The sequence below is a fragment of the Triturus cristatus genome, chromosome 2_2 (genome assembly GCF_964204655.1).
Source record: "Triturus cristatus chromosome 2_2, aTriCri1.1, whole genome shotgun sequence".
Taxonomy (NCBI): domain Eukaryota; kingdom Metazoa; phylum Chordata; class Amphibia; order Caudata; family Salamandridae; genus Triturus; species Triturus cristatus.
In genome coordinates this window covers 711073244-711100518 of record NC_140582.1, presented here as the reverse complement: position 1 = coordinate 711100518, position 27275 = coordinate 711073244, and the positions used below count along the sequence as shown (strand labels likewise).

The following is a 27275-nucleotide window of genomic DNA, read 5'->3' as shown; positions in this document are numbered from 1 at the left end:
GAACATAGTATATCATTGATTGATAAATTGCTACTTCCCATGTTAGATTAGCTTATCAATGCATCTGTGTAGTCTTAACAGGCAGGTCAAACAACACATCATCCAACATACCTATTTGATGTGTGTAGAATATTACTGTATAGATTTACCACACTCAGCTGGGTGGCCAAAGGTAGTGTGGTGGCGGCATGTGTCACATACTGTCAATATCCACATCCTTGTGCGTGTGAAATCACTGTGAAAATAACCTGTGTCACTCACTCCAAACAGCAAACGCTGCTATCAATCGCCATGTTTAGCATACATTCAATACATTCATCCTGCATTCCATACCCCATTGTGGGAGAAAATGTGCATCTCACGTAGTAAAAAGGGGGTAGCCCTGTAGTCACGCACTATTACATGGTAATTAGTCAAAGCCCAGCACGTTGAATAAACACATGTAAAGGGAAAAAAACAAGAAAAAACAGCCAGATTACTGTCAAGGGAACTTGGCCCCATGTTGTATTAAAGCAAGCACGTACCTGTAGTCGGGCAGAAATGCCAGAACTACTTACATCGTCAAGGGTCCTGCTCCGCTCCGTAACCTGATCGGCATGGGTCCCCGGGCTTTTCACTCTGAGGAACCGGGGAGAAATGCTTAAAAAGACCCGCAAGAACTCGGGAGAACTGATGAGGGACCCGCCCACTCGGAGATCCTGTCGCGCCCCTGATGTGCGGCCCCCGTGGAGCGCGTCATCAATGGACTAGGTATGCTGGGACATGTAGATCCCAGCCTTAAGCGTTACCCGGCTGAAAGTGCTGTATTTAGTTAAACAAAACGGAGAGTGTGATGAAGGTATTATCCTCAAATAAACATACCGTAAATCAATAAGAAATGGAATTAAAGGCATTTCATTGTATTTATGAATCAAGTTATAATGTGGGTAAGTTAAGTTGGTGTGGACACATGTCCACGATATACAGTTGGACCCGGAATGTTAATTGGGAATCAAAACTATTTAAAACCATTTACAGGATAGCCAAAACAATGACGTGTTACCCTATTCTCATGTCGTCTAGGCAAAGTTGAAGTTTGTATAACTTTATGAGTGCCTACAACTTGTCGCGCTGCAAAGCTTTCTGAAATCCAGCACCATGAAATGCTGGAAGTCTGTTTTAGACGTCACAAAATGCCAGGAATCCTAGTTATGAATGGAATTGTTTCTTAAGGCAGCTTGAAAAAGGCAGTGTTGTCCTGTTCAATTCGGCTGTGGTCATTTTCTATTTAATTGATTCCATGATATGGAGTCATTCAATCCAGTCACGTGGGTCTTCAATCGGTAAACCCACCGTTGTTCTCGTTCTAGCAGTCTTTTGGTAAGGTTACCAGTACCCTTTACCTTCTCAATGACTGTCCATCTTATGTAATTGTCAGTGTTTTTCTTCTCCAGGTAGTGAGCCGTAAGTTTGGTGGCCGTAATTGCTCTTCTCACCGTGCTCCTGTGCTCACTTATGCACACCTTGACCTTCCTTCCAGTCATGCCAATATACATCAGCTGGCATGGACATTTGATAAGGTATATCACATTGTCGCTATTACAATTAGTATGCGACCGTTGTGCCCATACGTGATGCATACCTAGATCGATCTCTTTGGTGTGCCTGGTAAGGGGGCATGCCACGCAGGACCCACATGGGTAGTGACCCGTAACTGGTGGGTTATTCCAGAGTGTGAGCTGGTTAGTGGTTTTGGATCTCAGTAAGTTGGTATGTATTAGTGATTCCCTTAGGCTTTTATTTCTCCTGAATTACAACATAGGCTTTTCAAAAGCTAATTCGTTGGATGTCAACACGGACCACTTTTTATTGATGATTTTTTTCTATATCATTTGACGAGGAATTATATGTTGTAACACATATAAGTGTATCCTTTTCTTCTTTATGGTGGGATTACAGCAATGCCTCTTGTGGTGTGTTTCGTGATCTTTTCTTGGTTTTTTCAATAATTTTTTGGGTAGGCCCACTGTTGTAATTTTTTGGACCGTTTTTCTGCTTCATCTTTATAGTCTTTTAAATCAGCGCAATTCCTGCGTATCCGGAGACACTGACTGATTGGTAAGTTCTCTGTAAGGGCACGAGGATGCGCGCTGTTAAAGTGTAATAGACTGTTCCTGTCATTTGGTTTAGTATAAAGAGAACTAACCAGTCTGTCACCTTTAGCAATGAGATTCACATCCAGGAACGAGACCTGCTCACTGTTGGAACTCATAGTGAACCGTAGGTGCGGGTACAGCTGATTCATCCACCCAAGAAAGTCATTCAGATTGGTTTGATCTCCTTTCCAGATAACAAGGATACCATCGATGTATCTGGACCACTTACAGATGTTATTGGAGCAATGGTTGATGGGCCAGAAGTAAGGGTTGGTGGGCCAGATGTGTTGGTCTTCGAATTGGCCCACATACAAACACGCTATGCTCGGCGCAAAGGTGCTGCCCATCGAAGTTCCATGGACTTAAAGATACAACTGGTCCTCAAAGCTAAAGAAGTTTTCAGTCAATGCTAGGCGCATCAATGTGATTACCCAGCTGATAGGGGCATCCCAATGTCAATCTTCCTGTCTGAGAAGGTCCTCTACCACACAAATGCTTTCCTCTTGTGAAATGCTAGTATATAGTGCTTCCACATCTAGGCACACCATGGTGTTCTGTGCTGGGTCATATGTTACATCTGTCAGGAGGTTGAGCAAATGTTTAGTATCTTATATATACAACCTGATCCGTGTGACTAGGGGACGCAAAAATCAATCGGTGTACTTAGATAAGGGTTCTAAAAGAGACCCAATACCAGACACGATGGGCCTGCCAGGAGGTGGTAGTTTGCCTTAGTGTATTTTAGATATTATATAAAACAATGGTGTCCTGGAGTCATCAGGATTGAGGAATTCATGTTTCTTTTTTGTGATCCAATTTCGGTCCAGTGCATTGGTAGTCACTGTGCTGATCGTCTTTTTAAGCCGTGCCATTGGGTCTCTGTTGATTCTTTTATAATACTTGGTGTCAGCCAAGAGATTCATACAGGCTGTTCTATATGCCGTAGCGCTCTGGATAACTGTTGCGCCCCCTTTATCAGCTGGATTAATAACGATGTCTGTTCTTGTGCTCAAAGATTTAAGGGCCTCTCTCTCTTTTTTTACTGAAATTGTTGTAAGTGCCCCTTCTGGGTTGTAGTTGCTTTACTTCTTTTGAAACGCCCTCCTCGAAGGCAATGACCTCTGGGGGCATCAGGGAAGCTGGCGGGTGAAAACTTGGATTTGAGGCGTAGCATAGTGTGGGTGTTGTCTTCCTCCGGTTTCTCTTTATCCATAAAGAAGGTTTTAATCCAGATTTTTCAGAAAAACTCACTTAGTTCACAGCGTAACTGGAGTTTATCCAGGTACGCTGTGGGTACAAACCCAAGTCCCTTGTCAAGGATGGTAATTTCTAAAGTGCTCAAAGTGCAATCCGTGAGGTTTACCACTAGTCCCGTGTTGCACTGGTGCTGGGGTGTTGGCCTCTGGTTTGGCTCCGGGTACACAGTTGTCCTCTCGTCTTCCCATTGGACTTTCTTGTTCATATTGCTCCTTCTTTCCCGTCTTCCTCCTCTCCTACCCTGTCCTAAAAATCGATTTTGATTGTAGTTGGGTTGGAAGAAGGGCCCTGCTTGATACTGGGAAGGTCCTTGAAAAGGTACTGGGCTGAATGGACCTAGCCATGGGTACATTTGTGGTGGTGGAAAACCTTGAATAAAGTTACCTCTTCTGGATCTTCTCGGTCTGCCTCACCAGCTTTTAATGGAGCCATCACTGGACCACCCATCCTGTTCTGAATCTGAATTACTAGATTCTCCAAGGTATAATGATCCTGAATCTGAGTTGTCTTGGCCTTTATAATCATCTTTGATATAGGGGTACACCTTTTCATGAGCAAATGTTTTAGGTCTTTTTGCAGTTTGTTGATTTTGCGCTGCATTAGATAGTCCTTGTGTTCCCTAATATCTTTGTTAACCTCCTCCAATTTTTTCTTGAAGACGGTGATTTTTAATTTCTGTCATCAGTGCGTCTTCACTGGTCTTAATCTTAACCAGGGGGGCCTCAGAGAAACGTTTAGCGGTGTTTATAATGAGGATCAACCAATCGCGTGTGCACCGCCATGCGATTAGTGACCACTCTTTTTTAAATAACTGGTCATCCAAGAAAATCCTGGGAGCGTTATCACGTATGGGAACAACGGTCCCATACTAATTGTAATAGCGACAATGTGATATACCTGATCAAATGTCCATGCCAGCTGATGTATATTGGCGTGACCGGAAGGAAGGTGGAAGCACTGCACTGGCTGGGGGCTCCCGCGACGTTGCCGAATCCTGGGGCAGACTGGTGGCTTCTCACGCCCTGTCCGATACCTTGCTGGATGCTTGCTTCTTCACTTGCACCTTGTGGCCTGGCACCGAGCTGTGTGTCTTATGCGGTGCACTGATGCTCCCCTGGGTGGGCTTCCGTCTTCAGAGTATTTCAGCGGGCTTTGATATCTGGCCTTCCATATCAAATATGCGGCCTGCTGTTCTACTATGCTGCTTTTCTGCACCTGGACTGATTTGTGTTGTACTCTAACTAGTGGCTCTTCAGTTGGAGCAATCTTCTGGATTTAGCACTGCATTTAATTGAGGGCTCCCGCGTCGTCACCAGCTCTTGGGGCGGGTCTGTGGTTTCTCGCACCCTGGCCCGTACCCCGCTGGGTGCTTGCTATCTCACTTGCGCCTCATGGCCTGGCGCCGAGCAGTAAGATATCTGCGGTCCCCTGGACTTCTGGGGATTCCTAGTCTGCCCCTATCTCCGTGTAGCCCTCTGGGGGGCGCCGGGCAAGTCGGGGACCCCAGCCGAGGGCTGCACCCCCACCCCGGTGGGATCGAACAGAGCGCTGGGTTTCAAGCAGCTGCGGCGCTCCGGGATGGCTCCTACAAGCAAGGGGCCCCTCACTGCTCTCTTCCCCCACTTGAAGTCTGCTGTTTTTCCATGGCTCTCGCTGTGCTCAAGAGCCGGTTGCCGAGTGCAGGGGTGCACCTTCCTGAGCAGCTCTCGGTTGACGGGGAACTGGTTCAGCTTCCCCTCCCCCTGCTGTCATGTCTGTGTGTCTGGGCTCCCCGGGTCACACACCAGTTTGTCCCTGCGGCTGTGCGGCTCGTGTATCCCCGGTTCGCTCCTCATCTTATTGTCCTCGTCAGTGATGGCTTGCGCTCAGAGCCTGGCCCAGGCCAGGCCTGTCCACCACTCCGAGCCGGTGTTTCACCCTCGCTCTTGGTCTGTGGATGACACGTAGCTCGGCTCCCTAATCCTCCAGCATTCTGCTATCTGCCCGAGGGGGCTGCCATTTTGGGGGAGCGGTCGTGAGGCTTAGGCGTCCTGAACCTCTCCTTACGACGCCATACCGCTCTCAGAGGCAGTCCCAGGCACTCGCCAGGCATCCGGCGGTAGGTAGCTGCCGTTTTACTGTACTGCTGGGCCCCACCGAACTGGAAGAGTATTGATTATTTAGGCCGGCATCCGAAGCTCTTCCCGAGCACGTCTATCATCTTGGCTGGCTTAGCCATGCCCGGCAACTGGTTCACCCATATAGTCATACTTTGATTGTCTCGTCAAAGCTCCATCTGAGAAAGAAGACACTCTGTGACTGCTTGCACTTGCATCAACGTGTTCAACAACTTGGATCTGATGCTAAACGGAGAGAAATCTTCCACCAACCCAGTAACAAGACTTCTGTTCTTGATAGCAATCCTGGACATGCAGATGAAAAAAGCGTTTCCTTCTGCAGAGAGGATGGTAAACCAACCTACAGTCGATGGTGAAAGTATTCTGCTCCAAACAAACCATTTCTGTCAGAATGTACCAATCCCCTCTTGGACTCATGTCCTCCCGCATGGCACTGATGCTCTTTGACAGACTCAAAATGAAGCAAGAGCTGGACCTTCAATGGAGTCAAATAGTGGGCTCATGGGATGCTACATTCCAGTTGACAAAAAGACTTAAACATGTGCTATTTTGCTTGAGGTTTCTATCAAATATCAACACAAACCTCCCATTCCAATCCTCAGCAAACAGAGTAAAGATGACCATGTATGCATCCACGTAGGGCTGGAGAGCTCACATGCATAAACTAACCACCAGGGGCCTCTGGTCGGACATGGAGATGAAACTCCATACCAGTATCCTGGAGCTTCGATTAAAAAGGCTGGATCTACAGTTGTTCGAGACTAGCCTAACACACCGTTCTCACCACAACTGACAATATGACCTTGATGTGTTAACATCGCAAAGCTAGTAGGAACAAGGGTCTATTCTCAGTGAGAGGAGGCACAGTTTCTATTGAACTGGGCCATCTCCAACAAGGTGGATATCTGAGTGGAATTCTTCCCAGGATGCCAAAATAATGAGGCCGATGCTATTAGCCAAACTCTGACTGTGCCATGACTGACTAGATAGAATTTCCATGAGTGGAACTGTCCCATGCTAGATCCTTTTACCACTTACCAAAACAAGAAATTCCTGTACGATGCCACAAGTTGCAGGCAATCGGAGTCCACAAGCAATGTCTTTTCAATGACATGCTCTTTTCTAGAGCCCTCTTGCTGTATACCATGGGATCACACATGTAATGTAAGATGGATTTGTATAGCATTTGCTTGTCACCAATGAGGGTATCCAGGCACTTGTGCTCTCTTTCCTTCTGGGTCCTTCCATTCCTACCTGCCTCACCAGTTTTATTTTTCCCCATCATCCCATATTCTGATGGAATCTTTTAGTTTTGACAATACACCAGCAACAAACGATGCACTCAAGCTGTGAACAAACGATATTCGCTGTTAGACTTTAGCCTAAATTTGGTTCGATCCCCACTCATTGTTTCTGCCAATTACCATGTTAGGAGTCAGGCCTTTCTCCACCTCCGCTCCCCCGCCTAGGTTCCTTGTATGGAGTCGGGTCCCGCACCCTTCTTTCTCTCTTTGTGGAGACAGTTTCCACCACCACAATGCACCATCTATGACAAAGTAAACACAACACGTGGGAACCCCAAGTCCATAAAGCAAAATAGCAGGCAGCAAAGCAAAATATCAAAGACAACTGTCACATCAGCTGAGCGGCTCTTGCTAGAAAAATGGTCAGCTGGGGCAGCGTGTTAAAACATGCACATTTTGTTCAGATCTAGTAAATATATAGATTTGCCAAATACAAGTACATGTGAGAAAGTCGTGTGACAACAGATAGTTTAAGCAGAAAACGTGTGCAACATGCAGTTGCCTCAGCCCTTCCTCTGAGGAAGCGCGTGAACGACTTCGGAAGGAATATAGCATTTATATCCACAAATACTGGCTTTTCTTCTTACAAAACCCTGCTTCTCTTGCCAAGTTTGAAAACAAGGTTGTACTTGCTAAAATGCAATGTGCTTCACAAGACATAATGGCTCCTGGGCCTACCACCGCCTAACTTAAGTTGTCCGTGAACATGATACAGTATACAGCTTTAAATCAGTACAAAAATGTTACGTTTCCACTGCACACCCGCATAATAATGTAACATGTTTCCATGCACTTTTTTTAATGAATAAACTGCATATAATAATTTCCCTTTACATATAGACTGGGTATAATATGACACAATACAATGTTGTCTCAGTGGTATTTTCAAGGGTGTCTGTATTACCATGTACATTAGAAGGACTTTATCCAAGACTCCATTTCTGTAACACATTAACTACTTCGAGACTACACAATTAAGAATAATAAAATGTTTGGTTTATTGATCAATTGGTTCCTCCTGCATATTTTTGAATGTGGATTAGATTTAAACACTAGTGAAGAGGAAGGTGTATATAGGGAGAGCACAGACAGAGTCTAGGATATTTCTTTTCCTCAAAAAATGAATACTATAATATTTTAGCAATTGTAGTTTTATCTAGTTTAAGGGTTAGGCTAAAAGTTAGTGTTAAGGTAAAGGTTATCTTGAGATGTAGAATATGGCAATGGTTAAGGAACATAATGCATTACATGTAAGTGGTGTGGATTAGGGCACTTTACAGCTTGGATTAAGTTAGAGGTGATCAGCATAGGTCCTGAAGGAATGGATTCATTCAAGATTTTTAGGCTAGCCACTCACTATGTAAGTGATTTCAGTTAAGGCTCAATGAATGTAAATATATTCATCTTGTGTGCATATCCTGAAAATCTGACATGAATATCACCTTCCTGGTCTTGCACTAAACGCATTATACACCACTGGGCTTTAGGAGTATAGCACTCTACAGGATGGGCAAGTACCTTTTAATATCAACATTAATTCTTCAAGAAAAATTGGGGAAAAAATTAACGTTTACCTTTTCTTTTTTTTAAAAGAATGTTTTATTGCCATTTTCGTGAGTTTAGTACAGATACAGTGGAGACTTCCAAAAAGCAAGATTATGTTCAGTATTACATTGACATTGTTATTCAACTGCAGTAGTATATATGACAATAACAAATAGTCTTTCAGAGATGGTAACTCAATTCCCCTCTCACTCAGACCCCTCCCTCCCCCATGGCCGTAGGAGCTCACTGCTAGTCCGCAATCAGGAGACCATAATGTTTTATCCATGGTTTCCATATTTTTCTGGAACTTTTTGGGACAGCCACGCGCTACATATGTAGTTTTCTCCCCTGACATATACATATCCATTGCCTTCCTCCACTCATCCATTGAAGGGCTTTGTGCTGTTCCCCATTTGCGTGCCATGTCTCGTTTGGCCACCACTAGTCCCAGATTAATCAGCGTTACCTTTCTTTTGGGGAGGTCAACTTCTGTATGTATATCCAGCAAAACAAACTTGAGGTTCAGGGGAATCTTATCCTCTAGTATGTCTTCGAACTCCGTCATTAGGGTTGCCCAGTATTTCTGTATGTGTTGGCATTCCCATATCGTATGGAAATAAGTACCATTGGTCATGTTGCATCTAAGGCAGTTAGGTGTGTCAGCCCTCCCCATGCGGTGCAATCGAGCTCTATCGTAGTATATCCTATGCAAATATTTAAACTGAATCAGTCTGACGGGATTTGATGGCTACCTCTCGGGGGTGCCTCAACACAATTTCCCAGTCCAAGTCGTCAATCTCGCCTAATTATACCTCCCATTTCGCTCTTAATTTCAAGAGAGAGAGTCTGGCTTGTTATTTATTATGGTTCGGTATGTTCTGGAGACTACCTTTTCTTTGATCTCACAGAGTAAGAGTCATCCCTCTAAAGGGGCATATTCGGGGAGATTGTCTACATCTATACCCTGTGCCCTCCAAACGTGTGCTAACTGTAAGGATTTGTAGTATCTGAAAGAAGCACGTTAGTTAGATTCCTCACCTTAGAATATCCCCAGGCGTCAGGCTGGATCCGGAAATATTTTTCGCCAGCAATACCCTTGCGCGTCGCTAGGCGTTGTCTGCGGCTCTGTGTCCGTCGTCAGCGTCGTGATCGCTGGGATGACATCGTCGGAGTACTTAGACGCCGCCCTCGCGCGCTGACGTCAGTTCTTCTTTTTTCCGCGCCAGTTACACCCACTCCTTGTGGGATATGGTGGCGGACATGCTGCCTCAGTGTCCGCAGGAGGCCCGAACACGGCTCCACCAGGCTCTTGCCAAGGGGCGGGATGCGGCACGGTATTTATTCCGATGTGGACTGGACACAACGGACTCGCTAGGCAGGGCAATTGCGACCACGGTGGCGATTCGTCGCCACTCCTGGCTGAGATCCACGAACTTCTCCGGGGGTGTCCAGAGCACCCTCATGGACATGCCCTTCGATGGCCGTCGCCTTTTTGGCGACAAAGCGGATAGTGCGCTGGAGCGCTTTAAGGACTCCAGGGCTACGGCCAAGTCCTTGGACCTCTCGGCCCGCGCCCGCAAGCTTCCGCTTTTTGCCCCTTTTGTGGCCAAGGAAGGGGCGCTTCCTCACGTCTGTTTAGACACAGGCCGCAGAACCAGCCTCAACACGGTCGCGGATGTGGATTCCGCCGAGGCGGAGCAGGGGGACAACGAGCCGTTCCGTCCACATCTGCCCCAGCAGCATCCGCCTCAAAGTCCTCCTAGTCCGAGCTTTCAGGCCCATTCCACGCCAGTGGGAGGCAGAGTTCGCCATCACCTGCTCCACTGGCGTACCATCACATCGGACAGGTGGGTGCTGTAAATCGTCCGAAGGGGCTACTCCCTCCCCTTCGAGGTGACCCCTCCAGCCATGCCACCGCAGTACCACCGCATGTCGGGGGATCACTTGAAACTTCTGCAGGAGGAAGTTACGGCCCTCTTGGCCAAGGGGGCCATTGAGCGCGTTCCTGGCCCAGAAGTAGGTCGGGGTTGTTATTCCCACTACTTTCTGGTTCCCAAGAAGGGCAAAAAGGGGCCTACGCCCTATCTTGGACCTCAGGAGCGTCAACGCCTTCCTCCGGAAGGAGAGGTTCAAGATGCTCACCTTAGCTCAGGTTCTGGCTGCCCTAGACCCCGGAGACTGGATGGTAGCGTTGGACTTGCAGGACGCTTTTTTTCCACATCCCCGTCCTCCCGGCCCACCGGCGTTACCTGCGGTTCACGGTAGGCCACGAGCACTTTGTTTACCATGCTCCCCTTCGGCCTCACCAGTGCCCCTCGGGTGTTCACGAAAGTGATGGCCGTGGTCGCAGTTCATCTGCGCAGATTAGGGGTTTAAGTCTTCCCCTATCTCGACGACTGGTTGTTGAAGGTGGGCTCGCCCCAGGCAGTCTCCCACCTCCAGACTACGGCCGATCTCCTGCATTTTCTGGGGTTTTCCATCAATGTGCCGAAGTCGCATCTGAGTCCCTCCCAGAAGCTCCTTTTCATCGGAGCGGTTCTGGACTCGGCGCAGTTCCGGGTCTATCCTCCGGAACAGCGGGTTCGGGATATTCAGGCTCTGATTCCGATCTTTCGGCCTTTATCCCGGGTTTCGGTCAGGTTGGTGCTGCGGCTCCTGGGTCTGATGGCCTCCTGCATCCTGCTGGTACATCACACCAGGTGGCGGATGCGGGCTCTGCAGTGGGACCTGAAGTTTCAGTGGGCCCAGCATCGGGGCAACCTGACCGACTATGTCTTGATCTCGGAGGGCACTGCAAAACAGTTGCAGTGGTGGTTCACGGACTGAGATTGGGTCAGTGGCAGATCCCTCTCCCTACCCCAACCGGAGCACATAGTGGTGACGGATGCGTCCCTCCTGGGATGGGGGGGCCACATGGGAGAGGCGGAGATCAGAGGTATCTGGTCTCAGGCGGAGTCCCGGCTCCATATCAACCTATTGGAGCTGCGGGCGATCCGACTTGCACTGAAGGCATTCCTCCCCTCTGTTTGGGGGAGTGTAGTGCAGGTGTTCACGGACAACACCACCGCCATGTGGTATTGCAACAAGCAGGGCGGGGTGGGGTCGTGGACCCTTTGTCAGGAGGCTCTGCACCTCTGGACATGGCTGGAACATCAGGGCATCACCCTGGTGGTTCAACACCTGGCGGGCTCTCTGAACGCCAGAGCAGACAAACTCAGCCGCCGGTGCATGATGGATCACGAATGGCGTCTGAACTCGGACGTGGCACAAGGACTCTATCGGCAGTGGGGAGAGCCTTGGTTCGATCTATTCGCCACCAAAGAGAACGCGCAATGTCATCAGTTCTGCGCGTTGGAATTTCTAAGGCGGCACTCGCTCGGAGACGCTTTTTGTCGCGAGTGGAGTTGCGGTCTGTTGTACGCCTTTCCGCCTATACGACTTTTGCCCAGAGTGCTGAAGAAGATCAGGCGCGACCGGGCCTAAGTCATCCTTGTGGCTCCGGATTGGGCACGAAGATGCTGGTATCCCGAGCTACTCAGTCTATCCCCCCCCAATTCGACTGCCTCTTCAGGAGGACCTTCTGTCGCAGCAGCAGGGGACGGTCCTCCACCCGAACCTGTCCAGTCTCCACCTCCATGCGTGGAGATTGAGCGGCGACAGTTGATGCCATTTGACTTGCCTCCTGAAGTCTGTAATGTTATTCTGGCAGCCAGGCGTCCCTCCACTAAATCGGTATACGCCTGCAGGTGGAACAAATTTGTGGCATGGTGCACAGCAAAGGCTGTGGATCCCCTTTCCGCGGTTCTCCTCTTTCTTCTTTCCCTGGCCCAGCAGGGCTCTGCTCTGGGCACCCTCAAGGGATATCTTTCAGCTATTTCTGCTTTCTTACGGCTTCCTGATCAGCCTTCTCTTTTCAAATCCCCTATTGTTTCTCGATTCGAGGGCATTACTCACATGTTTCCTCCTGTCCCTTTCGTAATGCCTCAGTGGGATTTGAATCTAGTGTTGACCTATCTGATGTGCGCTCCTTTTGAGCCACTTCATAACTGTTCCCTTCGTCTTCTGACTCTTAAGACTGCTTTCCTGGTTGCCATCACTTCTGCTAGAAGGGTGAGTGAGCTCCAGGCTCTCTCTTTTAAGCCTCCTTTCCTTTCTGTCCATCCAGACAAAGTTGTTCTCAGGACTCGTCCTTCCTTTCTCCCTAAGGTGGTAACTGCCTTTCACATCGGCCAGTCTGTTACCCTGCCCACCTTCTTTCCGCCCCCGCATCCCTCAAAAGAGGAAGAGAGGCTCCACCGTCTGGACCCAAAACGGGCACTGTCCTTCTATCTGGACCGCACCAAACATTTCCGGGTGGACGACCAACTCTTTGTTGGCTATGTGGGCGCTTAGAAGGGGCGGGCAGTGCACAAGCGAACCATCTCTCGGTGGGTCGTTTTGTGTATCAAGGCCTGTTATTCCTTAGCTAAAAAGGAACCTCCTGTGGGGCTGAGGGCCCATTCCACTCGGCCCACAGCGGCGACCACTGCCCTGGGCTGGGGAGTCCCCTTGCAGGACATTTGTCAGGCAGCAACGTGGGTCTCGCTGCACACGTTTGCCAAACATTATTGCCTGGACAGCCAAGTCCGGAGAGACGGCTCCTTTGGCCGTTCCGTTCTCCAGGACTTCGTGGTGTGATCTTGGTTCGCAGACCCACCTCCGGGGTTGGTATTGCTGGGGTATCTATTCTAAGGTGAGGAATCTAACTAACGTGTTTCTTTCAGATGAACAAGTTACTTACTTTCGGTAATGATATATCTGTAAGAAACATTAGTTAGTTAGATTCCTCCCCGCCCCACCCATCCTCCCCGTTCTGCAAACCGATATCTAGGGTTAAGGTCATTCCTTTCAGGGCCCTAGATTCTTGGCACCAGTGTCGGTCTCTTGCATGGCTCTGCGTTCCTGACGCGGAAAGCTATGTACAAGAACTGACGTCAGTGCGCGAGGGAGTACTCCGACGTCATCCCGGCGGTCACGGCGCCGACGACGGATGCGGAGCCGCAGACGACGCCAAGCGACGCGCAAGGGTATTACTGACGAAAAATCTTTCCGGATCCAGCCTGACGCCTGGGGATATTCTAAGGTGAGGAATCCAACTAACTAAGGTAAGTAACTTGTTCATTGTGTCTGGTGCATATCGTATTCTGTCTGGAGGAAGGAAATAGCCACGAGCCCTGTACGGTCCATTATGTCTTTGATTTGTGAGATCCCCAGCTTGTCCCATTTCCCAAATCCAGTCAGCTTTATAAATTCTTTAAGTCGCCCCCCACCCAAAGAGGGGTTTCCCTTGTAACTCGATTGTCCCATTTCAAATGTTTACCTTTTCAAACTTTTAATTTAGAGATTCAATTTTCATAAGACCGTTAAAATGAGAAATGGCTTTCAGCGTTTTAAAAGTAAAGCAAAAAGGCTTCTTTTGTGATCATTTGCTAATAGATTTAGACTTGACAAATTATAGAAAAGTGAAATGCGTTCAGCTGCAAGTAAATGATTGTGTTCTTTCAAATGTTCATCTATGTGTACATTAAAAGTGAGTTTAATGTATTAATTTTAGTTGATAGCCCAGAAAGATATGTTTTCTTTTCTAATGCAGCATTTCTAACTTTGAAACCGATTCACATTTGAAGTTTGTACTTTGAAAATGTGGTTATTAGAGGTACCAAATTAGTTGTCAGTTCTATTGTTCTTGTGCGCTTGCTTATTGGAATTTTTGGTTTATTGCGAGTGGTCTGTTGCTCATTTTATTTTGAAGCATGTTTTAAAGTTACATTTTTATAATTACTAAACTTGCTTTGAAAAGACACAGAGAACCAAACTTCGACTTATCACTAATTTTCACATTCAGGTTTGTTGGTTCAATTTCTTTCAATACAATGGACCACGCAGGAATAAAATAAAGAACTGAAAATGTCCCTCAGTGCTCAGTTGGGCCCTTTGTTAGTGCATTTTTATTATTTGTGTTTGTCCATAGGAGTTCAGTGTTAATTCATGGGCCTTTGTGCTCGACGTTTGTGCATGCTTTACCCTGTAGATAACCTGTAATTATTTTTTATTTTGTACTTAGATAGAAGAGGTCCAGAAACTGAAAGTTATACAAAGAAAAAACACAAAGGTACGTTGCCCGTATAACTTTTTTTTTTTTTTTTTTTTGAAAACCTTTATTGACAGTTCAATCAAGAACAGGTATGGGCCTACAACCCCCCGGGGCCGGCCGGTAAGCAATCAGAGCAAAAACAGGCAAATGTAAAAACAGGCAGCACTTCGGGGAGGAGAATCGTAATGCTAATACTGTGAACAGCGTAGGTAGGGCACCAAGAGAAAAAGGTTTTCATTTTATAATACAACAAGGCAGGAGGATCAGGTGCCAGACAATTTTCAGACAGCAATTACAGATATGCAGAGTAATAGACAGGAACGATTTACAGCAATCTGTTAGGTCAGTGGCGCAAACACAAGAACATCAGGATGGGGAAGAATATCGTAAGCAGTGGCGCCTGCAGTCCCCCGCCAGAACTCCCGGAGAGCACCCCGGAAATTGTGGTACACATGGAGCGGCAGCGAGTCATAGCAAAGGAAGTGTATCACGCTGATCCCAGAAAAAAAGAAAAACAAAAAGAAACAGAGAAGGAAAAAGAGGCCATGGAAAAAGAGAGAAAAGACTAAAGAATCCCCTCCCCCAACCCCCCACCCTGCACCTCTGCAGATGAGTACGGCCCCCCCCCCAGCAGTGTGCCTGTCGCCCTGGAACCAGACCCGAAATATAGGAGAATAGGGAAAAAGAAGTAGGAAAAGAACCCCACCAGACGGGGGGGTAGAGAGAGTATTAATAAACTGGAGGAGGGCCTTCAAAACATACCCCCGGCTTCTCCCTCCCGCACGGTAAGTTTCCCCCAAGGTGAACAATAAACAGCACAAAATCGATCTTCTCAAAGAAAGATGGGGAGCATTATGCACCTATTATGCTGTTAGCTATGCCAGGAGAGCACGCTACCCCTGAGCCCGCCCGTCCACTAGATGACCACCCCTGAAGGATCAGCCTTATCCCTGACCACTCTTTGGAATTCTGCCCATGCCTACCCCGCGACCCAGCACCATATCCGATGTTCCAAGGTAGAGGATTGTCCAAAAACGTCCGAGAAGCGACGCATACAGGTGGGATGGAAGTCTCTGAGCATCAACACAATCCGCAGCGTGGAGAAACAGGCTTCCCAGTGCTGCCCCAGGATATGCACTGCACTCAAGGTCCAGGAAGGCAGAAGCAGCCAAAGCAGACAATAGTTGCTGGAGTTGTCCTTGGGTCGCAGGAGGGCACGTACGGGACGAGGCTACCACATCCCACTCAGGGCCAATGCCTCCGGGACAGATCAGGCCCTCAACTGGACGAACACACTGTAGCATACTGGCCGGAGTGTCCAGCTGTGCACTAACCTCAGGGGTGGCCACCAAAGTGTCCTCCTGTGCGCAGTGGGAGTAGTCCCTGTGTACGTGCGGACAGGCGGGTCGCCATTGCCCCAACGCCGACGCCACACCGTTGAGCTTACTCCCCAAGACCCCGACACCATGGATCAAGGAGGAGTGAAGAGCACCAAGGGCCTCGAGGAGGTCGCCGTACCCCAGCACAGCTCTCTGGGATCGCGCCGCCACACTCCCAAAAGTCGCACTCTCACAAGCCCGCTGCGACCCAGCGGACAGGATGGTAGGCTTCATCGCAGCAAGATGGCCGCCAAGTATGCCCGACCCTCACCGGGGCCGGGACCCTGGGACAAGCGTCTCGATGTCCACGTCGCTGGTGACCGGGTTCCGGGGGCAGGCAAAAAGTTATCCGCTGCGTGGTCACGGGCAACAGTCGTCCCCACTACGGACCAGCTCCCGTAAAAATCCGGGGGCGGCCCTCAATGATCCGGGCAGGATACGGGCGGCGGCCGGGCAGCTCACTATCAAAGGCAGGGGCAGCCACCGGAGGATCTGAGAACTGCACCCCCGGGCATGCACCCGGTCCGCTACGCTTGACAATAGAAACGACCACGACGAAATGTAGGCCGAGTTTGGCACCGCTCCGGCGGACCGACTCCACCCAGTCACAACAGACCGCTGTTGTTGACCTGCCACCCGGCCACGGCGTCCACTCGAGGTCCCGGCTCCAGGGCCGCACAGGCCGCAAAGTTCAGATGCACATTTCTCCGGCGGTACCGCAGACAGAGACCTCGGAGTCACACAGTCGGGTGCCACTCTCCTTCAGAAACTCGACCGCGTAGCACAGGTTGAGGATCTCGTGCAGGATATCCGTGCGGGATGCGGAGGTTCACGGAGCCGGGAGTCTACGCTGCCGTCCCGGTCGCCATCTTGGCTCCTCCTCCCCGTATAACTTTTGTTAACATGTCCTATGCAAATGCAATTTTTAACGAGATATTAATGATATCCATTAAAAAATGTAACTTGTATCTTAAAATGTATGTGTTTATTTTGTACGAGAAGTTTTATAGTGAATACTTTAAATGAGGTGTACATTCCTAAAATGTTGTGTAAATGAACTTTGATTCTTGACCCATAAATCTAAAGGCTCTGAAGATTACTCTTCTGATAACCGGCCTGCTTGACTACTTATTGCTGGATCAAGAGTTGCCTAAGAGTTTTCACTCATGTCAGATTGTTGCAGAACTTCACCATCCCCTTGAAATGGTACCTGAAAAAAACTCAGAAACCAATGTAACATTTTCCTATTCGTTTCAAAAGAACTCTAAAGTCAGAGCAGGTTTATGCACATAAATGTAATTTTTTTTCTGTAAATGCATTGCAATGCACTTACATAGGTCAGACAACACAAGTGTGCTCACATGTAAATGTTGTAGACTTGTAAAGCGCACAGCTGCCCCAGCAACGGGGCGTCCCGGCGCTGTAGACCACTGGGGAACCCGTCCTGGCTATCCCTGTGAGATGGTCCCTTTCTGGGTATCTCCAAGGTGAAACCAGGCATCCCCAGCGTCTGTGGGGGGCCGTTGTAGAGATGAGGCAAGCTTAATGCCCAGAGTTGCCGAGTGTGTTCCTGGTTAGAGTAGGTACCGAGGCGAGAATTATCGAGTCCGTTTTGACCCTGGTCCACAACCCTGCCGCGTCGGGAATTGAACCCTGGTCCCTGGCCGATTCTCTGCTTACGGGTCTGCCGCCTCTAACCAGTGAGCCACACCTCTCCACCGACCTCATTAGAACTTTAGAAAGTTCCGACCTATATTGATAGCAGTAAAGCGGAATTGGGAACATAATGGCTGGTTTAAACCTTCAATATTCCAATGTTCATCTTCCTTTTTTTTACCTGCAAATAAATACAGCAATGGGGAGCACTCAAAAGGTAGTCAATGACCCAATTAAATTAATGAATATAATATCAAAATTATTATATTCGAAGTCCACACATATGGTTCTTCTACATTCAGTTTATTGATTCAAGAAAGCTGGTATATATTATATTCAACTTTATTCTTGCAGCTTTCAAAATAAATGTTCGGCCCAGCCAATGCATTTCGTCCTTACAAAAGGACTTCATCAGGACTTTAAAAATACATACATATATACTATTTACATTTAAAACAATTAATATGTACGGTAAAACATTAATACATGATACTTGATTCCAGTAAATGTAATCATAAGGCTAAGTAGCACACCTTTTCCAATGGACTGAACTATCACATATGTTGTTCTTTTATTCATTGTACATGCATATCAATCATTAGAAAAATATATGTTTCAAATACACATTTACTAAAAATAAATGTTTTCCATAAATGTGCCCAACCCGTTTCCTTTGTACAAAGATTTCACATTATTTTATATAAAAATATAGATAATACTATGATCATCAGAGGACCCAACTCTTTGTGTGTTGCATCATGTCTAAGAAAGCTGTTACTGCCTTCTTTGTTGTTTTTTCTTTTTTGCCTGTTTAATTTAGAACATTTGACCCTTAGTGGGTGTAATATTATAAAAACATTATAGTCCTTTCACCTAGGGCTAAACTAGTTGTCATAGATCCTCTCCTCGTTAGCAGCCAAATTCAGAGAAAAGGGCTAAAGACAAGTATAGCTATTGGCACCAGACTTTAATGCTATGTTAGAATATCAGGAGGTTAAGTGAAGACATGTTTTATAACGTTGTATTTTGAAATTTTTCAAGTACTATGGTAGTGTAATTACTTCTCTATAACCATATTTTTTTTGATCTTTATATGCCCACTATAGTAACTCTCAGTAGAGGTATTGTTCTTTGAACACGCCACTTGAATCTGGTTAGAATAAACATTTACACATAACAATTCTACCCTTGCTTTACAACAAATACTTTTTTTTATCAATTGCAATAATATAAAATGTGCTATCTGCCACTTTATAAAATAATTTGTCAGAAATCGAAAAAAATAGTTTATTCTGTAGCTTCTAGAGAATTATTTTTTTTCTCCACGAGTGATGAGTTTCCATTGAAGATTTCATCCCCATGAGCCATTTTAAGGCAGGTATATTTTTGGTATTTGTTACTCAACCGACTACCAATAATTGAGGGGAGTTCGGAATATATCTTCCTTGGAGCTCTGTTACTGAAAAATAACTTTTCCTTCCTCAGCAAGGGTTCCTCACTTGATTTATAACCTGTGGAGTCGATTGCCTGAAGCTTAAGCAATGCGGGAGATCAGAGGGGGATTAACCAGACAGATTACTCATCCACTTGGTGGTTGATCCTTGTGTTCAAAGGACTGCAGTTATTTACACATTGGGTAAGACTAGACAGCCAGGCTGCTGTACTTCAGCTATCATTCATTTTGAAACATTTCTGCAGTAGCAGCCTTATGACTGGTTGAGTGGGCTACCCAAATGTCTAGTAATGACATTTTGGCTTCCTGATAACATAACTTTATACAATTTATGTCCCACCTAGATATAGATTCCTTGTTCTCTGGCTTCCCTAGATTTGTTACCAGTTGTCACTAATACCTTAAACCCATAGCCCTTTCTGAGTAATATTTCAAAACTATGTTCATACATGGTGCATGCAGAGCTTGTTCAATCGTAGTTGATTGGTTCCACGTGAATGCCATTAAAGTAATGGATTTTTTTTTTTGCAAAATCTTTTTATTGTTTTAAAAAACCAAAACAATATCAGGTCACAAAAGACTGGTCTAAACAGTTCAATCACATCTGGGAAGTAATGGATTTTTAAACATATAACTCTTAGACCACCATCCATGGGGAAGAAGGATGTGTTCTTGTTGCTGTGGAAAACATTAAAAACATTACAAGGCTTGTTAGCAAACAAAGAATATAGGTCCCTCTGGAGTTTTGCAGTAAATGAGTGCTGAAGGGAAACATTGCGTAGGTTCTGTGTGTACAGCAGCTGATGAGGTTGGCACTTGCCCTCTTGGTCTTGCTTAGTCTCTCCCTCGCTTGAAAGATGACCGTGCAATGAATTTGGTGGTCTTGCTCCAATGCCACAAAACCATTTGGAAGCATGATGACTTTATTTGTTTCACACCTACTAACTGTCTGTTTCTGTAAAATTTAATTTTTCATCCGCTGGCTCTTTGTTGATATGAGATCCAAGCAAGTTGCTGTTCCAGAGCTGAGCCTCTGGGCCTTGCCCAGAAATACCATTTATGATTGCTCCTGACAATTCAAGGACACCTTCCTAGCAAACTTATGTCTCATTCACCAAGCTACTGCTGCTCATCATAGAAAAGCATTCTGTCAGCTTAATTTGCAGTTAGCAACCTTGGAGAGGAGTTCATCCTTTAAACAAGCGCGGATGCTGTGACAAGACAATCATAATTCATCAACATTTTTGATTTCCGGGAGTCTAATTCATCGTCTGGTTTACTTACCTTCTGGTGGGAATAAGTTTGCAGTTATTGAAATGTTTATGAATAACAATCCAATATCATGTTGGAGAAGACCATGCTATATATTTCTAATCCGAATTTTTCATTGTAGGCATCACATTCATAATCTGATCACACCATTAAGGTGAGACTGTAGCTGGGACTAGGTAATTTAGGTCTTTAGGGAGCCTTAAATAGGCAGTGTTAAAATTCTTTCTTTAATCTACATATTTCTCTGCTAATAAGAAAATTTAAATTAGATTGTTTTAACAAAGGGGAATTTACTGTAGAAAATTATTGCTTACTGAACTTAGTTTGAAATTAAAACCAACAATGTTGCCTGTTTAGTGAGTAAAATTAAAACAGAAGAATAATTGAATGTTTGCAGGGATCCCACACATGGCCAGATATACGGCAGTGCTTATGAATATCATAGAAGACTCATTGATGAAACGCTTTCACATATATTCAAAATAAAAAGTTCATACACAGGGCACTTAGTGGCAGTCATTTTGGAGCACTTTGGAAGGTTGAACGTTGTCCCTTCTTCATGGGTCTGTGGGATCTGACACTTGAATACATATCTGGCTGAAACTACTCTAGTTTTAAGCAGTTCTAGGAAGAGGAAATACATTTTTGTGTGATGTGACAGCACCCCTTTCCTTACGTTTTTGCCTGAAATAAGATTGTGGCATGGTCATCTAAAGTGTACTATGTGCTTCCTCTGCGTTTAATTTGCAAGGACAGTAGAAGTGTGAAGAAAATGCACTGAAGTGTTATCCAGATCCGAAGTAGAACAGGAGAAATGGGACAGTGAGCCATGCTTAATCCCTGATCTTGTACCAGAAAGAATGCAGATCCTGTTAGTGACATTTTTTGGAATAGTCTGAATTCACTTAGAGGTCACATTTTGCAAATGATTATTGGCCAGGGATGTAATTAAAGATATAGTGACTCTTAATGTTCCTACAGCAACAAACGTTGATGACCAGTGAAGTATTTCCTCTGATTTTACATGGTGAGGTATGATTGCACTGTGTTGGTAGTAATTCTGCAGTTGTTTACAAATGCTGTACATAGATTTGGTATAAGTTTGGCCTTTCGGTCTTTGGTTGGCATAGTATATGCTGCATCTATAGTGGTGGTGAAATTGAGGGGGACCCTTTCATATCTTTAAATTGGGGAGAGGCAGGATTGCACCCTTTCCACATTCCTATTTGCATGATCAATTCAACTATTGGCATATTAGATTTGATCAGTGACAGAATTTCAGGGCATTAAAATAAGAGGACAAAACACATGAGAAAATCTCCCCTAGCTTGATGACATCCTCATGTATGTTGTTGCCTCCCTTCAAACAAAAAGAAAATTACTTAAATTTTTCAAAACAATGGTCAAAACTCTGATTACCTTGTTAATTGGACTAAGGGCCACATGTAAGTAGCTTTTTTGTTGTCGCAAATGGCCCGATTCGCAAAATCGGGCCGTTTGTGATGGGCATGTGAGAACTGTTTTTAAGAGCAGGTAGTGGTCCAGGGACCTCTGCCTACTTTTAAAAAATGAACTGAAACGTTTCATTGTTGTTTTTAAAACACATCCTGTTTCCCTTTAAGGTAAACGGGCTGCATTTAATTTTTTTTTTTTAAATAGGTTGCGACCTACCTCATGAATATTAAGGAGGTAGGTTGATTGCGACCCCCATTAGGAATCGCTAAATGTGTCAAGGACACATTTGTACATAGGTGTTTCCTAAAAGCAAATTGCAAAAATTAGCTATTAGGATCTTCCAAAAGGAAACCTACATACTAAGTTCTTTATCCTATAAATAAATGATTGGAATGTAAAAGACCTGAACATGCAAGGTATAAAAACAATGGTAGATGGGTTAACATTTCTGGGGATGAAGAAAACAAGAAACAAAGTAGTCTTCATAGACTGTAGTATAGAAGTAGTTTTAATTATCTTTGTAAAAGATGTAAAATATTGATGCAAATTGACACTTTTCTTTAATGGGGAGGGCAGCTACTTTCAAAATAACCTTCTCTAAATTGCTGTTTGTACTACAGAATACCACCTATAAAACAAATCAGGATTTTTTTTTTTTAAGATTAGGAGTTTTGTATTTCATTTGCCATGTAGTGTGTTGCTGCGAATTGTGCTGACAGTGCTATATGGAACAGTGTATACTGGAAGCATTGCACGTCCCAGTATAAGAGTGTAGTGTTGGTCCTCCCAACTTATATTTCTATATGATTGGGTACATGTCACCAATAGAGACTTCCTTAGATTGGCAAAGGAAAAAGCAGGATACCCACACTCTGTATATGAAGGAGGAAAACCTGCTCCAAAGTGTCATTCGGTCCGCATTGTCCACAGACCTCCCCTGTGACCAAGCCGTGGGAGAGTGCAAAGTACATTTCTACTAGAGGCAGAACAGGCCTCATAATTTTATTAGAGTTCAGCGCCTTCATTTCGGCTGTGATTTCATATTTTCTATAGAGGTTGGTTTTTCAGTTTTTATCAGACATAATCACTGCAACATATATGGAAAAGAGGCTCCCCTCATACACAGAAGTCTTGAAACTCACTGCAGCCCACCTTTCAAAGAAGGTCCATGTTCTTGTAGACAGCCCTGGGTAGTTTGTACTTCCTCAGTAAAAGCTTTGTCAAGTCACCATTTCTTGTGGGCTTTTCATGTTTTTTGTTTAGTCTCTTGTCAAGAGCAGGAAAAAGACAAGCTTTTCAATATTGTTTTCCATATTCCATTCATTATGCTAAAGAAAACAGAGTCCATAGAAAATAAACAAGAATATCATATTTGGACCATTTGGATCACTCTCTTCTACTAGTTGTGTACTCTACCTCGCAGGCAAGGTGCCCTATTTGAAGAGGGTGGTGAATGAATTATGCGCCCCCCCTCAGAGCAAATGAATCTCTATACCTGAATTCCAGAAATCTGATCTCTCGGATGGTCTTTGGCCCTTAACCAAAGAGTGTTTTGGTGCTTTTTTTAGGGGCATCTACTTGGTATTCAGCCTCACCGCCCATATTTCTACAGTTTATGCTTCCCTTAGCTTAAGAGTTTGGCACGGCTAAGGGTTACTTTAGGACCAGTTGTTTTTAAGAGGGCTCTTGAACAGGATCCTTCTTTTTGATACATATGTCGATGCAATTTCTGACGTGAGTGGTAAATTGGTTTTACTAAATATATTTGTTGTTTTCTCAGTCGATCTTAATTTTGGGACTGAACTTCCTGAGGGTTGCACTGTTTTATCCCATTCCTCCTCATGCACTCAACTTTCTTACCAAGCAGGTAATCTTCTTAATGACCATTAAAATTGCTCACAGAATTAGTGATACTTGTTTTTTCTAACGTTCAGCTACAAAAAAATGCCACTTTGATGGTAACTTTCTTTTGTTACCAAAACGGGCTGAGAATTCTGCTTGGCTCGCACAATAAATCTGCTAGTGTTTTTCTACACTCTTATCTACTTAAAAATTGGAAGAGATGTTCCAAAGGTGAGACTGTAAAAGAGCACATAGCTTCTCTGGTTCGTAGGGAAAAGGTTAGCCTAGATCCTGAAATGGGCGTGAATGATCTATAAACGCATCTTTTCCCGATGGATACCCATGAGCATTAAAACCTGCTGCAAACACGGGGGTGGGATGACCTGGCCTACTGCCTAGAAATACACTCACTGGGGATAGATGGAACATGCTTACTGGGTACTTTGCGTTCTTGTACACGCGTGTCTCTAACTTGTTGAAGGGCAGCCCTTTGCCTTCCTGGTTGGAACTGCCGCTTAACCAGGATGACCCCCTATGGCTAAGAACGGGGCTCGGTTAGCTATCGCCCCTAGAGGGGTTCGTGCAATGAAATCGTCTGGGGATCTCCTACCTTCAAGACATCTATAAGGGGAGGACATCATGTCATTCCAGGAGTTGAATGTCAAATACTCCTTGGCTAACCCGCAATTGTTTTGGTACCTGCAACTGTGCCACGCCTTGTTTGCCCACAACTTATCAGAGAGCCCCTTGCCTGAGTACAGTCCACTGGAGGCAAACATTTTCATGGGGAAGATAGGTAGAGGGGCCACATCAGCGATTTCTAAGACGCTGGTGATGCATGCCCCGAATAGCCTAGAGCAGGCCCGACCGCGTTGGGCGTCCTGGGTGGGGGACCTGGACGAGGATGATTGGAGGGAGGCTTGTATGGTGCAGAGGTAGCTGGCGATCTCGACGAGGCGCCGTATGATACAGTTCATTTACTTACATGCAACGTATCTCACTCAGACGATCTTACACCATCCGCTTCCCAAAGTGAAGCGGCATGCGTGCAATGTGCTTTCCCCGCAGCTGATTTCTGTCATGTAGCCTGGGATTGTCCGGCTCCGAGACCCTTCTGGGGGGCGATGTGTTGCATACTCTCGGCTGTTTTAGTCCACCCATTGGAGTTAATGCTGCATATCGCCCTGCTTCGGCTGCGGGATGAGGTGGGGGGCCCCCAGAGCTGAGGGTGTCTTTTTGGGGATGGCTTGCCTGGTTGCTAAGCGGGATGTGTCCTGTGCATGGAAACAATGGAGGCCGCTTACTGTTAGAGGGTGGCGTGCTGGAGTGGATTGGTGCGCCCACCAAGAGTAGCCAATTTTTGAGGCTCGTGGTTGCCCTACGAAACATGAGCTTATAGGCGGGAAATGGTACAGCTACTATGGGTTGTTGCTTTGATATCGTAATGTGGCAAATTTCTGATGTTTGGGCTTGTTGCTATGTCATACATGTATTATGAGAACATTTTGTAATGTGTGGTGCTTTGCTGTAAAACTCTCGATAAAATTGGTTATTAAAAAACAAAACCTGCTGCAAAATAATAGAGGCCTAAAAATAGATTACTGCCTGCTTTACCAGAGGTCGGGCACCAACCTTGCTCTGCACAGACCCATCCTAGTTGAAGGCATTTCTAAATGCATCCATCAAACATTACTGTCTCTTTACTTTGTGATTAAAAGAACCCTGGTTTGGGCTAGGTTTTTCTCATGTTCCTTCAGAAATCTATCAAATGGTACCAGTATTTGAGTCCTTCATTAGATGATGAATCCGTGAATGGAAAGTTTCCTTTAAAAATGGGTTACATACCTTTTGTTTACACTTCTTAGCTACTAACATTTTCCCACTGAATATCCCATTCCATGTTTTTTTAACCATCTATTCATCGGTTCTCTGTGGCACACAGAATTAAGTTGAAACAAGTGTAAGTTGGCATCTTCTTTATTGAAAGACAATGTCACTTCTAGTGCTACCATCACCATTGCATTGGATGGTTGAGTTGACCTGAGTTTCTCTGATGCCCTCTGTTGGCTTTCCAAACCTTTTGGAGTCCAGTGTACACCTTAAGTTATCTGCCTTTATTACTTGATGAATTGGAAAACAGAATGTACTGGGAACAAAATGAAGACAAGTAACTCAGTGTTTATCATTCTGTATGTATGTAATGGTATTTATATAATGCAAACCTGTAGCCTGGCGCTGGCAGTGTGAAGTGAGCGCTACGCTGGCAAGCTGTTTTTTTTTATTCTGCATTTGTTTTAAAAACTGCATATTTGTAAAACTTGTTCACTTCTACACCACTACACCCCTCCCTGGTCCACCGCGAGGCTAGCTCGTTGGAGTGGAGGGAGACAGATCCTGTTTCCGGGCAAGAGGGAGGTTAGCGGGAGGTTAGCAATCTAGTGGCTTAACCCCCCTGTACAAAACCGGATTCTCCTGGTCGCGCAGCGGATGCGCGCTGGCAGTGTGAAGGGAGCGCTACGCTGGCAAGCTGTTTTTTTATTCTTCATTTGTTTTAAAAACTGCATATTTGTAAAACTTGTTCACTTACCTGCACTTCTACACCACTACACCCCTCCCTGGTCCACCACGAGGCTAGCTCGTTGGAGTGGAGGGACGCAGATCTTGTTTCCGGGCAAGAGGGACGTTAGAGGGAGGTTAGCGGAAGGTTAGTGCTCTAGACGCTTAACCTCCCTATACAAAACAGGATGCTCTCCCGGTCGCGCAGCAGGCGCTGGCGGTCCGCCGAAGGCGTGCCAAAGGCAAGCCCGTCTGCGCCCGTCCACGTCCGGGAGTCGCCAGGAGCCAGGGACCCTGGCCAATTAGTAGTAGCAGACGACCTTCCACTAAGATTGGCATACTCTATTGCAGAGTTGTTGGAGCTCAGACCCAAGCCCTGTTCCACCGACCGGTTTGACACCTGGCCATCTCCGGAGGGCCCTTTTGCATGTCTAGCCTGCCGGTTTCAGTGCCCTCTGGGCGAGAATTTCCCAATTTCACGTGTCCCTGTTAATACACAATCTTCAGGCTATCAACCTGCTCCCTTCGAACATTCCAATGCAGGCTTTGACATCATTAAAACAAGTAAACGCCCCACGAAGCAAGGCTGGAGAAGTCTATTATGTAACGTAAGATCTCTTCCTAAGCACTCTGCTGAGGTTTGGGATCTTCTGTCATCTGCGCAGCCTGACCTTGGGTTTCTGACTGAAACTTGGCTGAAGCCCCACTCTGTCCCTTCCATCACACTCGCCTTACCTGAGGGTTATAGGCTTGTTCGCTTACACAGACAATCCAAGATGGGGGGGGGGGGGGGGGGGAATCTCCATAGTGCACAGAGACAGTATCAAGGTCACTATATTAGAACATCGAAGTGACCTGACTATGGAAGTCATGGTCTTTCGTATAGACCTCTCGCCCCAAACAAGTTGGAAGGGGGCTCTTGTCTACCGACCTCCTAGCCCTCTAACTGAATTTTCCTTACAACTCATTGCTGGGCGATTTCAACATACACATGATTGTGCTTCCAACGTCGATGCAAAGACACTCCTGGCGGACTTAGCCACATTAGGGCTATCCAAGCTTAATGAGGGCCCGACGCATACAGCTGGCCACACATTGGACATTATTTTCTCTAACTCCTCTAGTGTTCTTTGTGAACCTCCATCAATTGAATTTTTTATTCGGGCCCCCA

General features: G+C 45.8%; 1 protein-coding gene across 7 annotated transcripts in view; it reads left to right on the top strand.

The window, feature by feature from the left end:
- CENPU (centromere protein U) overlaps positions 1-27275 on the top strand; it is a 620628-nt gene that overhangs the window by 486117 nt on the left and 107236 nt on the right. For all 7 annotated transcript variants that reach the window (XM_085641915.1, XM_085641914.1, XM_085641912.1 and 4 more), the window contains exon 12: positions 14462-14509. In XM_085641915.1, coding sequence (XP_085498041.1) covers positions 14462-14509 — 48 coding nt within the window. The remainder of the gene's footprint in view (positions 1-14461; positions 14510-27275) is intronic.